This window comes from Atractosteus spatula, chromosome 28 (assembly GCF_055471065.1).
Source record: "Atractosteus spatula isolate fAtrSpa1 chromosome 28, fAtrSpa1.hap1, whole genome shotgun sequence".
Classification (NCBI taxonomy): Eukaryota; Metazoa; Chordata; class Actinopteri; order Semionotiformes; family Lepisosteidae; genus Atractosteus; species Atractosteus spatula.
The window spans coordinates 2,212,566-2,225,970 of NC_142733.1; the positions used below are offsets into that span (position 1 = coordinate 2,212,566).

The 13,405-nt window shown below is 47.3% G+C and overlaps 1 protein-coding gene across 1 annotated transcript; it reads right to left on the bottom strand.

Annotated features, from left to right (window-relative positions):
- Positions 1-324: 324 nt before the first annotated feature.
- hdgfl2 (HDGF like 2) lies at positions 325-12,730 on the bottom strand. Its single transcript, XM_088907431.1, has 16 exons — positions 12,548-12,730; positions 11,583-11,659; positions 10,884-11,022; positions 10,461-10,637; positions 9,306-9,437; positions 8,882-8,944; positions 4,421-4,601; positions 3,958-4,063; positions 3,292-3,580; positions 3,047-3,162; positions 2,384-2,454; positions 1,981-2,051; positions 1,775-1,876; positions 1,526-1,685; positions 1,328-1,445; positions 325-1,188 (listed from the first exon to the last, which is right to left on the bottom strand). The coding sequence occupies exons 1-16, from the start codon at positions 12,617-12,619 to the stop codon at positions 1,089-1,091; spliced, it is 1,974 nt and encodes a 657-aa protein (XP_088763557.1). The 5' UTR covers positions 12,620-12,730; the 3' UTR covers positions 325-1,088.
- Positions 12,731-13,405: the final 675 nt, after the last annotated feature.

Below are 13,405 nucleotides of genomic sequence, written 5' to 3' on the forward strand. Positions count from 1 at the left end.
TAGCAGTGCAGAAGCAGAAGTATTATCGTCAGAATCCAATTAAACAAAACAAAATACAAAGTGACCAATTTCATCACAGACTGAAGCCTCATCAATCAATACAGACATGGGTATCCCTATCCTATATCCAATTAGTTACCAGTGATGAACTATACTTAACAGTTGAGTTTATTGATCACTCATTCATGCCAGCAAGTGACATTTGAGAAGTTCTAGTGAATTAACGAATCAAAGATACAGGGGCCAAGAAGTACAAGTTCACATGTATTCTTGCCATCTGCTCGAGCCTGCAGGATTACATAAAGAACACACATCAATCAAAGCTTTCTTCATTAAAAAAATCTATTTTTCCAAACTCACAGGGGTTTTGTTCATTCCAAAAAAAAACAAGAACAAAACAAAAACAAGTACCAAAATTAAAACATGGCATTTAGGGGGGGCTCCATCATGAGTGAGACAAACCAGAGAAGACGAGGGTCAGTGAAGCTGGAAGAGATTGGGGAAAAATTCCTATGGGACACAAGAAGGTAACTTTCGGCTCCAGCCCCCCTCCCCACCATTCATAATTGACCTCAGACGTAACTAATCCTTTGGGCCAGAAACCAGAACCATCCTTTCCTCTGGTGAGGGTACACCAGTCTGCAGTAGCTCTGCTGGCTCAGAAGGACTTCCAGCTCTCACACCCCTTTTTCAAGCAGACAACCAACAGTGCCATCCCTTGTCCTCTGGCTGAGCACGATGACTGCACATTGAAACATTTAAGTTTAAGACACTTACATAACAGCCCCACCTGCCCCCTTTGAAATATTTCTGATCCAGGTCAATGCGCCATCAACGCAATCCCTCTGCCTGTACACAGTCATTCTCAGTTTGCTGTGGGGAGGTTTGGAGCATGTCTGTGCTCACAAGGGGGATTGAGGAGAAGTGGAGGGTAGTTGTATAAAAGTTGAGTTAAATGAAAAATGGACTGTTAAAAACAGGCAGTACATCTGGCTGAGATGAGAGCCCAGATTTGCCCAGTTTTGTTTTTTTTTCTCCATTTGTTATAAATATTCTTCCTCCCTCGATGCTCTGCACTCCAGGTGACCTCAGCTCTGCACAGCAGACGGCTCTGTCTCAGTGGAAACGGGGCGATCCCGGTCTATGACATCATCTGTCTGCAAGACAGCAGGCCTCTCTGGACTGGAGCTGAATGGGAGAGTAAGTTACAAGAGGATTGCTCCACTGTCCTGTCAATGTGTGCATTCGATTTGTGAGAGACAGCCAATGCGTAGCTCACCAAAAAAAATGAGAGAATGAGGGGAGGGAGAAAAAGTTGAAGACTCACCTGCTTGTGGGAGCAGCTGTGGGCTCAGGGTTCTCATCTTGATCATTTGATTTGGGGCTGTTTGCTAATTCACTGTCTGCTTTTTGTGGCTCCGTTTCACCGTTCACTGGTGTGGTTTCTAAGCAAAAAAAATCATCAAGACAGACAAAAGGAAGAAAATAACAGAAAAAAAGACGAAGGGGGGGGAGGGCTGTTTACCCGAGTTGTCCTCCTCGTCTTTGCTAGGCTCCTCCTGGCTCTTGGTCTCCAATTTATGTTTGAGCACCCCCTCTGCCTTACCAAGGAACTGCAGCTTGAGCTTATTGTAGACCTGCGTGGCCTTCTCCATCACCTCACTGCTCGCTTTGTACCGCCGGATCTGCGCAAGAGCAGGACAGATGTTCGCGTCAGTCAATACACACAGCCAACACAGAGACGGCAGGACCAGCAGACAGCTTCGGCACAGACCTTCTTGAGGGTGGCCACTACGTCTGTATTCTTCTGCAGTATCTGGCTGGTGACCTGCACTGAGCCAAGTTCCTCCAGAGCCTGCAGACAGCGCTGCACATCCTGACTCCCAGAGAGGAAGAGAGGAAGGGAACAGCAGTGCGGTCAGTGTGGTACAACTGAAAGCTGTCAGAATGGCCAATGTGCTCAAAGCTATAGTCACTCACAGGATTGTCCACCTTCAGTGCAAACTTGATGTCAGTGTGGAGCTTCTGCAGCTTCTCCTCAGGAGACGGCTCTGTGGACAGACAGGCAGGCAGGAGACGGGTCACTGCAAACCTCAATTACAGAGACAGGGATAAGGAGCAAGAGCATCCCCAACACAGGCACAGCAGCACCTGAGAGACACGACTAGGCGTCGCCGGGCCTGGGTGGAAACTGCCTGTTACTGAATGAGTAAAGCATTACAGAAGTCGCTGAAGTAAGAAACCCTGTATTACAGGTAACAAGATTGAGCAGGAAGGCCTCCACCAGTACAAGCACTGCTGTGCGAGTCACTGGTAGAGACCGTGCTGATGTCCATCCCTGCTTTCTGAAAAGCACCAGTAGGTAATGAGGGCATCCGCTCACCTTTCTTTTTCTCCACTTTTTTCTCAGGGGGCCTCTCAGGCTTCCTCTTGACCTTGTCCAACCTGGGAGGCCTGTGGGGTAAGACACATCACCTCAGGACATTAAACCAATGAAAATCCTTCCAGTCTGAATGCCTATCAGCTGGCTTGTTTCTTGCTCACAAACATAAAGAATATCAATATTTAGTTCAAGCATGAATCTCACCGAGTCTTGAGAGTGTCAGAGGAAGTCAGGACACTTCTAAACAAAGCTCGGAGTCTGAATAACGGAAGACATTTGGTTTTGAAAGGATAGATTATTCCGTCTGTCGAGTATGAGAGTTTGTTCTTCATAGGTTAATGACAACTCCTGTGCCAGAGGTGAAAGCTGGTGGTGTGAGCTGGCACCTATGGGGTTGTATGCAGAGGGGGAGTCAAAGCCAGAATATTGTCTAAACTGTGTCCAGATCCTGAGGGAGCTTATATCCACATCACACTGCTTTTCAAGTGCAGATAATTTCTGTTTGCTACAAATTAAGAATTTTCCATTTTATTTTTCAATATACTCCCCTGTTGCAATTGGAGACACACTAATTTCATCACCTTCTGTCCTCAACCCTTCCTCAGTGACTCCTGCAGGAAACAGGTTCTGAAAGGTTTGTGAAGGCATCGCCATTACTCTCACCTCCCACGCGGCTTCTCCTCCGATCGCTGGTGTCTCTTCTCCTTTCTGTCCCTGCCCTCCTCCTTCCTCGGCCTCCCTTTCTTCTTGCCCTCCGGCCGCTTGGCTGCTTTCTTCACCTGGGAGAGACGGGCGGAGCACAAGAAGGTCAGACAGACGCACCCTAAACCTCCAAATCGTGGAGACGGGCAGCCAGCGAGGAAGCCTGATGGCGACGAGGACAGAAACAACCCGACGGACAGACCGACCTCGGGGTGTGGGGGGGAGTCGGAGTCCGAGTCAGAAGGGGCGGGGATTGGAGGTGGTGGTGGCTTCTTGCTCTTCTTGATTGGCTGATCATCATCCACACCCTCATCTGAGCTGCTATCGCTGCTCGGCCTCTCTCTCTCCTTCTTCCTCTTCTCCTCCTCCTCTTTCTCCCTCTCGCGCAGCCGCCGCAGCTCCTCGGCCTCCTCCCTGCGCCTCCTCTCCTCCAGCTCCCGGCGCCGCTCCTCGTCCCGCCGCTTCCACTCGCCGATCCGGTCCGGCTCGCTGTCGCTGCACGAAGAGGCACACGCTTCTTCAGCGTCGGCACAGAGCGCAAACCTGCACAGCGCATCTGGGACCGAATCACGGCATCAGGAAACAAGCTGCCCCATGCAGCTCCGCTTCTCTCAAGAAGCCAAGGTGGCAACAAGAGGGCATCTGGCCCATCTAACCTGTCTGGGTTAAAGGAGATATGCAGATCAATCAGCCACTAACAACCAGACAGGCTAGACAGGCCAAATGGCTCCTCTCATTTGTATCCTTTTTTCTAAGGACAGAAAGAGGAGACTTATGGAGGGAAAGAAGGAGGTCAGGGAGATAAAGAAAGGGAGAGGATCGAGCTGTCGCTGCTGGAGGAGGAGGAGGATAAAGAAAGGGGAGAGACTGACCTGTCGCTGCTGGAGGAGGAGGAGGAGGAGGAGGCGGCAGCGGTGGCTCTGGCTGGCGCTGGCTTTGGTTTGCGACCACGTGGCTTTGGGGGGGGCTTATCTGCAGCTGGGGAAGAGACAGTAAGTCAGCACATCGAGTATGGGACACACACTGCGCTCACACACATCTGGACTCTCTCTACAGGATCAGTCCAGGACTGTCCTGCTTTGACTGCAGTTCTCCTGATTAAACCCTGTCCTGACCACCTGGCTCACTAAAGGACCCACAGCATTGTTCATAAGGGCAAGGGTATCAAACCCTAAAATCCTCCCTTCATTTAAACTTCTCGCATCTCCATCTGACCTGCTGATGTACACTGGCACCCAGTCAGAGCTGCACTTCAGCCCTGGGTGAAGTGGGCTCCCTCCTGTACCCCCGCACTACATCAACAGGCCGGCAGCCCAGCTCACTGCTCTGCCTCACCTGGTTTGCGTCCTCGCTTGCCCTTCTTGACAGGCTTGTCCGAGTTGGAGTCGGACTCGGATTTGGATCCGGACTGAGATTCAGACCCAGACAGGGCTGGGCGTGGTTTCTCGTCATCACTCCTTCCACGCTCCACCTCCGATTTAGAGTCGGAGTCCGAGTTGGACTCGGAGGCCTGCTTCTGAAGAGACCGAGGAAGAGGGCAGAGAGATAGAGAGCTCACTCAATCATACTAAAAAGACCGCAAAATGCCTAAAAGTGTTGCCAACATGCCTTGTAAAAGCATTCAGACCCTTGACCAATCCTCTCATTTCACAGAATTACAAATCCTACATTGAAATTTAGTTCTCTGTGATATTTTTATTTCTAAGCACTGAAGCTAAATTAAAAAAATAATTATTTTAATGTGATATTGTTTTGTATTAGGAAATATTCTTAAGAAAAATAAAAAACTGAAATATGCTGTTTGCATAGGTTTTCAATCGCTGTGTTCCGGAAGGTCTAAGTTTACACGGGTGAAAAACAATTGCCCTAATGAGCACACAATTACCCTCTACCTGTGAATAATTAAAATAACTGCCACATTTTCTGGATAAAAACCCCACAGTTAAGGGATCATTATTCGGGTTGTGAATCTGAAGGACAGCTGTGAAAATGAAGACTAAAGAGCATTTCAAAGAATGGAGGGATAAAGTAAAACAAATGCATAAATAAGGAAAAGAGTACAAAGCAATATCCAAGTGTTTGGATGTCCCAGTGGGCACTGTTGGTTCAATTATCAGGAAGTGGAAGCTACATTCAACCACCCAGACACTGCCTAGAAAAGGTCATCCCTCAAAACTCTCTGCGTGAACAAGGAGACCTGAGAGAAGCCACAAACTGGCCAACGATCACTTTGAAGGAGCTCCAGAGTTCAGTAGCTGAGAGTGGAGTAAAGGTGCACCAGTCAACCATATCAAGAGCTCTGTATAACAATAGGCTGTATGGGAGGGTGGCACAGAAGAAGCCTTTACTCAAAAAGAACCATGTGAAAGCACGTCTGGAGTTTGCCAAAAAGCATGATAGTGACCCAGTTGTGATGTGGGAAAAGATTCTATGGTCAGATGAGACCAAGATATCGCTTTGAATTTTGGCTAAAAAGCTCTGTGTAGCGCAAATCTAATACTGCCCACACCTCAAAAAACACCATACCTAAAGTGTAGTATGGTGGTGGCAGCATCATGCTGTGGGGATTAGCAGGGATCAGGCATCTTGTTAAAATAGAAGGAAGAATATATGGTGCAAAATAGAGGGAAATACTGCAAGAAAACCTGTTTCAATCTGGTAAAAAAATTGAAGCTTGAGAGACAGTTCAGCTTTGAGCAGGACAATGATCCTAAACTCAAGGCCAAAGTAACACTGGAGTGGCTCAACAACAAAAAGGTGAATGTCCTACAATGGCCAAGTCAAAGCCCTCATCTCAATCCAGTTGAGAATCTGTGGCACTATTTGAAAATTGCTATAATACAGTGGTCAGACAGGCCCTTGATGAAACTGCCCCGTTATAGACTAAGGTAGTCAAAGCCACTAGACACTCTCCATGGTGTAATGATCACAGACAATCCCTTAAACAGGAGTGCCACAATCTAGAGTGCAAATGAAGGTCTACTGATCTACAAGTATTCAAGTCAGCAGACTGATGGCCTGCAGCGATATACGAAAACCCTATATAGAGCTCGTTTGGTCTACTACTCTGAACTGATTGAAACCAATAAAAACAACCCTTGCTACCTATTTAAGACAATAACTAATCTCACAAATAAGACCGATTCTATAGCACCATCTAACTTTAGTAGTGACGATTTCATGAACTTCTATAATGATACAATTAACACCATCAGACTTCAAACAATCAAATAAGCCACAAAGAAGTCTGGTACAGAAACAATATGCGCACCTCTTTAGTGTTTTTCAATTAGTTAATGAACAAGAACTCAAGAAATTAATTATTAAGACAAAGTCATCCACCTGTCCACTAGATCCCATCCCCACTCAGCAAGTCAAAGATTCCCTCAAAGTACTGGCAGGACCTATAATTAGTATGATGAACACATCCCTTGCATCAGGCCTTGTACCTTATCAATTTAAGGTAGCGGTTGTTAGACCACTCCTTAAGGAGCCAAATTTGGATCCACAAGTTCTTAACTACAGGCCTGTCTCAAACGTCCCATTTCTAAAATTCTTGAGAGAATAGTTGTGGCCCAACTTCAATCGTATCTGGACTCAAATAATATACTTGAGAAACTGAAACTGCATTAATAAGAGTCGTAAATGACATTCTATTAGCTACAGACGCAGGGAATGCAACGGCACCTGTGCTTCTAGATCTTAGTGCTGCCTTTGACACAGTTGACGACTTTGTTTTGATAAACAGGCTTGAGTATGAGGTTGGCTTATGTGGAACCGTCCTTAAGTGGTTTACTTCATATTTAACTAATCATTTTCATTATGTTCAAATATCTAATAATTGTACTGCTTTGTCAATGTCACCAGTTCAATTTGGGGTACCACAGGGTTCAGTGCTGGAACCAATATTGTTCTCTCTCTACATACTGCCGCTAGGTAGGATAATACGAAAACATAATATTAACTTTCATTCATATGCTGATGACACTCAAATATACATTTCGTTCACACCTAACGACAACTCTTCTATTGTCACTTTAGTTAACTGCATTAATGAAGTAAAGACTTGGATGTGTGAAAACTTGTTACTCAATTCTGATAAAACTGAGGTTCTGTTATTTGGAGGCAACAATACTGATAGGACTACAATAACTTCAGCACTTAACTCGGAGGATTTAAAAGTTTGCCTCAAAGACTCAGCACGTAACCTAGGCGTCATATTAGACACAAGGCTCTCATTTAACTCTCATGTTAAAACAGTATAAAAAACATGCTTCCTTCAGTTAAGAAATATTGCAAAACTAAGACAGTTTCTCTCCACTCAAGACACAGAGAAATTAATACATGCTCTTGTATACAGCAGGTTAGACTACTGCAATGCCCTACTATCAGGGAGCACCCACTACTCTTTCAACACCTAACAGCGAATTCAGAATGCAGCAGCTGGAATTGTTACTAGGAGCAGAAAGTACGACCATATAACCCCCATACTTAGCTCTCTTCATTGGCTTCCCGTCAGGTACAGGGCGGACTTCAAAATCCTTCTACTTACAAGGCTCTCAGAGGTCAGGCACCTGTCTATCTAATGGAACTTATTAATGTTTACCATCCAAGTCACCTGCTTAGATCACAGAACGCAGGTCTTCTTCATATTCCACACATTAATAAGAAAACAGTTGGCAGTAAAGCCTTTAGTTACAGGGCCCCTAGCGTATGGAACAGTCTCCCACCCCATATTCTGGATGCTGAGTCAATCTCAGGATTCAAATCCAGACTGAAGACCTATTACTTCAGCCTAGCCTACTCACACCTTGCATCATAGCCTGCTGCAACCATGGCTGCTGGTGCTGCTGTACATGCCATTGTGTGTCTCTGTGTTAGCCCACCAGGTAGATACATCTGTTCTGGGCACCAAGAGGGGCCTCGTGGATATAGCTATCGTTTAGGAGGATTTTGCTGATTTTGCTCTATAGAGATCTGCATGGAGTCCTGACATACAGAAGACATGATGGATGGATGGATTAATACCCTTATTCATTTATTCCTTTTTTTAATTGTATAATGTTAGCATGCCCAAAGGGGTTGGGCAACCAGTTGACCTTGGACCCCAAGAGATTTTTTTTTCTCCTTACTAAGGAGTATTTGGTTCCTCTCCTCCATTGTCTTTTGGTCTTTTCTGTTCTGTATTCACATGCTTGGTCACTTGCTTTGTTAAGCGCCTTGGCGCAACCTTGTTGTGAAAGGCGCTATATAAAAATAAACTGAATTGAAAATTGCGGTGCTCAAGCGTCATCCGACTAACCTGAACAACCTGGAGTAAATCTGCCAGGAAGAATGGGCCAAAATCTGTCCTGAACAGTGTGCAAAGCTGGTACATACTTACCCCAAAAGACTTAAAGTTGTTATTGCTGCAAAAGGTGGCTCTACAAAATATTAAAATGTGAGGATTGAATACTTATGCAAACAGCATATTTCAGTTTATTTTTCTTAAGAATATTTTCTAACAAAACAATGTCACATTAAAATAATTAATTTTGAGTTTCAGTGCTTTGAAATAAAAATATCACATTGAACACAATTTTAATGTAGGATTTATGATTCAGTAAAATGAAAGAATTGGTCAAGGGTCTGGATACTTTTGCAAGGCATTGCATTTACATGTATCCAATGTACAACAGTATAAACAGAAGCTATGTTACTGTTTATTGCCACGTCCAGTGGAGGATACAGTTTCTGAACTTCGCCGTGAACAAGCTACTTCACACAAAGCTTCAGAACAAATGAAAATCTCTCTACCTTCCTTCGGCCTCCTCCCCTCCGGCCAGCACGCAGGGCAGGCTTCTTCTCCGGAGTGAAGTCCTGAGAGAAACAAGGGGGAGGAGAAAGACAGAAGGCTGAGGACACCGATCTCTCATCCCAATAAAGCAAATGAGAAAAACAAGAAAAGGAGTGTTAAAAAGGAGAATAAATGGTGAATGAATGAGTGTCTGTAGCACGTCCCGCTGATGCACAAGGTGAGGGTCTATCAGGTACAGAACTGCTACGTTGTTTCCTTTTCATGCAAGGTAATAACACCCAGCAGTCTGTACCTGACAAACCCTCACGTCGTGCAGGGCCTGAGACAGACACTCATTCTGAAGACTGATATGAGGATCACTCAGGCAAAACCCATTGCAGGAATGGTCACAAATCCACAGCTTGCATGCAAGAGGGTCCCTACCTGGTCACTGTTCTTCCTGGAGTCGGAGTCGGAGCTGGGGGATGGCTCTGGCTCGGATGGCGACCCGCTCTCCTCCTCCCTTGCTCGCTCCCTCTCGCTGGAAGAGCCACGCGCTCGCTTGGCAAGGGGGCGCTGACGGGCACAAGCAACAGCTCAGAGAGGTGAGCAACACAGGAGAGGCCAACAAAACACAGAGGAGGGGGTGAAAACTGTCAAGATGTTAACGGTATAGGACGTTATTAAACTTTTCAAGAAGACACGGAAATTGGGTTAATAACCACTGACTGGAAAACTGCTAATACTGTGCTCACCCATAAAAGGGAAACAAAACCAAACCAACTATTGTTAAACCAAATGACAGACAATTACATAAGACCACAGATGTTACAACTGCACAATGCACTACTATTACCTCCCTTAGAATAATATGCGATTTACAATTATGGTCACCACATAACCACATTGAACCAGTTGAAATGGGAGAGGTTAGACCTATTCCCAGGTTTAAAATAAGTATACAAGAACATCCTACAATAAAGATTCAGTTCCTTTAGCTTGCTAGTCCTAAACAGAAGACTACAAGAGAAATACCCCAAGTTATCAAAGGCCTTGACAAGGACAACCCAATGGATTTCTCTACTGATGTGGCGCAGGAGGTCAAAAGTTAAATTCAACTGTGTGTCACAAACGCTTGACAGAGATCCAGACACAAACAAGCATTTATCAGGTCAGAGAAGCTGGGATATTACCAAACATAGGCCTCATTCCCATACCATATTAAGAAATATTAAAAGTTAAATTAGTTGTAATTCAGATGAAGAAGAAATGTAGATAAGGCACACAACGCATGTTTTCTGAGCAGTAACCTCTCCACGTAAGGCTTAGAGGGTGAAAGCCAGGAAAACTGCAGTGACAGAAGGTTTCCTATATTTCTGTCCCCAGCAAGTAACTTTGCCCAGAATCAACAGCTAAGTACAAACCAGAGAACAAGAGAAAACTACAAGGAAAATGCATTTAGAACTAAAATAGCCCTTAAAAAAGCAAAAGAGTAATGATTCAAAGCTATTAGAACAGTAATATGACAGAGTAGGAATCTCAATCAGAGCAGACCACCAGACGTTGGAACTGTGTGTATCAAGGGATGTGGTCACTCACTTTGGCCATGGGGGCCTTCCTCTTCACTCCTCCTGCTGCTGCCTCGCTCCCCGATTCCGACTCCTCGTCGCTCGGCGACTCGGCCCGCCTCGGCACGTGCACCTCGTCCTCCTCACCCACATCACTTCCTGCTTCGCCGTCGGGGGCTTCTGCCTCGCTGGCGGAGGAGCTGGCCGGCTGGGAGGAGCAGAGGATTGAGCAGAGGTGAAAAAGAAAGCAGGGAATGACAGAGGGAAGGAGGATGAAAGGATAAGGATCCAGAGTTGGGAGTAAAAAATAAAATAATCCAGGCGGACAGACGCGAGTGCCCCTGATGAGAGTTATTACAGGACAGAGGCCCGTTCTCAGAGGCTGCTTTCTGACAGAGAGCCCACGACATAACCATCCGGGAACTGGGAGTATGGAGGACAGTCTGCGACTCACTGCAGGGGCGCTGTAGGAGGCATGCGGGTTGTTCTGGATCTCCCACAATCCCTCATTGAAGCCCTTCCTCTTGTTGGGCTTGCCATAGCGTTCCCGATACTTCTCATAGGGGAACAGGTCCTTGGGGCCCAAGAACGCACTGAAAAGAAGGAATAGGGGGAAAACGAGAGAGAAGGGGTTAGAGAGAGAGAATTACATGACAACTTCTTCAAACCAGTGGCAGTGTGGAAGTCTCAGGTGCACCGCAGAATCAAGAGATCTGGTTTAAACGGGGCAGATCAGGAGTTTTGTGTAACACTTTTCAAAATTCATCCAAATATTTAAACACTTCCTATGAATAAGCTTAACGAGCTACCTAAATCATGTTGTTGATGCTGACACCCTGGCTTCTTTCAAGAAATGACAGGATGATTCCCAGGATCAACCGGCTGCTAGCTAACGAGTTGCCTAACCAGGCAGAACGGCTCCTCTTGCTCACGGCTGCTCTTGGAAACAAGCTCTCATTTCACCTCCACATTCTACTCAAGTATTTATTAAAACTATAGTGTATGTCGCAATGAAAGAGAAATTACTTCTTGCAAAACTAGCAGTGATTTTAAAACCGTATAACAAAGTGCTGCACAAGGCTTGATGCTACTACAGGTCGCCCTGCCTGCAAGGCACCTGCTCACCGCCTGAGGCTCAGTCAGCTCTACTTACGTCTCGTGGGTCCCGAAGAAAAAGATGGGGTATTTGTTGGGCGGCGGCTTCACTGCTCCCTCTGCCACATCCTCAATCTGACAGAGAGTGGGGGAAAGTGATCAAGAGTTAAATACAGACACCCTTGTGTAGGAACAAGCTGTCCACAGACCGCGCTCCCTGCCCTGCTGATCTACCCCGACTCCCACCCAGACAGCCGATCTGGAGCGATTCTCTCCTGCCCCCTCTGTGCACTGCTGCAGATCTGAAGGGTCGCCTGCACCCAGCAGGGCCTCCTCCGACAGGGTGCTGCCTCGACTCAGAACACCTACAGACAAGCAGGCGACAGCGCACAGCCTCACAGAAACGCCACCGAGGACCGAGGCTGGACACCGTGGATCAGTTCACACCCCGGGGAGCGTCTCTGAAACACCTGCTGAAGGTGAACGCCGCGCTCGGCGCCCACGCACTCGATGCTGAGGAGCGAGAGGCGGCGGCAGGTTCGTGTCGCGGCTGGGCAGCCCCTGGCACCAGGAGTCCAGCAGCTCTAGCGTGCAGAGCGGACTCCCCGAGCGAGGCAGGCTCGGTACCGGCCCGGCTGCTCTGGGTGCAAGAGGCTGCGAATATGCGGACAGTCCCTGCGCGCCCCCGCCAGCGCCACTCTAACTCTCGGCGAGGTGGCAGCAGGGAGACGCTCCGAACTGGGTGTCGGACCGCCTGGCAGGTTACAGCGGGTAAAAGCCGGGATGGAGCAGGCGGCCAGCCCCGCCGTCTCTCCCCGAAACTTTACAGAGAGGGCTGTATGCACCCCTGCGAGAGCACCCCGCCAGCAGCCCTGTCCCTGCTCCTCCCCGGCCGTGCGAAGGGACGCGGGCTCACGGCGGACACCTGCGCGCCCCGCTGCAGCAGCCCGGCTCTCTGCCCCCGACAGTCCCTCGGCCCCCGGACCCTGCCGCCCCCCTGCTGGCCCGGCGGCGCCCTCTCACCCTGGCCGGCCAGTGCGGGTATCCCTTCATCTTGGCGAACACCAAGTCCCCCGCCTGGAAGTTGTGCGGCATCTTTCCCTTGTCCTCGGTGTTTTTCCTCTCGGTATTTGTTTTCGGACGCTCAGAGAACCTACAGACGGCGGCTGCTGGGAGGCAAGAAGCAACTTCCGGCGATGCTTCGGCTTACATGTCGGAAATCCCGCCCCTGCCCTCTTACTGGATTGGCCCCGCTGGACGCTGCTCAATGCGCCCTGCCAATCGGATTGTGTGGTGTGGAAAGTTCACAGTGATGCCGCCTAATGGCTTCAGCGTTTCTGAGAATCCCCCCTGAAAATAACATCATAATAATAAGCGATACAACTAATTTTATATGGGACCGCTTTTATTACAGACAGAGAAACTGTGGTGTCAACTCGGGAGCACAGTGGTACATTGCTGCACAGACCACTGTTACATTGGAGGAGACTGATCAATTACAGACAAGTGCTATTTTGAGATACATTAGTATTGCCGAGAGCAGCGTTATAATGGAGTACAGTTATATAGCAGAGATCAGTGTTACACTGAAGTAAGTCATATAGTACAGAGCAGTCTTACAATGAAGTAATATGGTATAGAGCGGTGTTACTATGGAGTACAGTAATATAGCACAAAGCAATGTTATACTGGACTACAAGAATACTGTAGTACATTACTGTATCACTGTCATTGAAGACGGCTGAATGCCATTACCATCACCATCACCATTAACACTTAGTGGCCTGTTAGGGTTTGAAAGTCTCACTAGTAGAGTCTATGAGCTCTGAACAGCCACCCAGCCTGGCAAGACTGCAGCATACTGTCAAAGGACATGGTGGA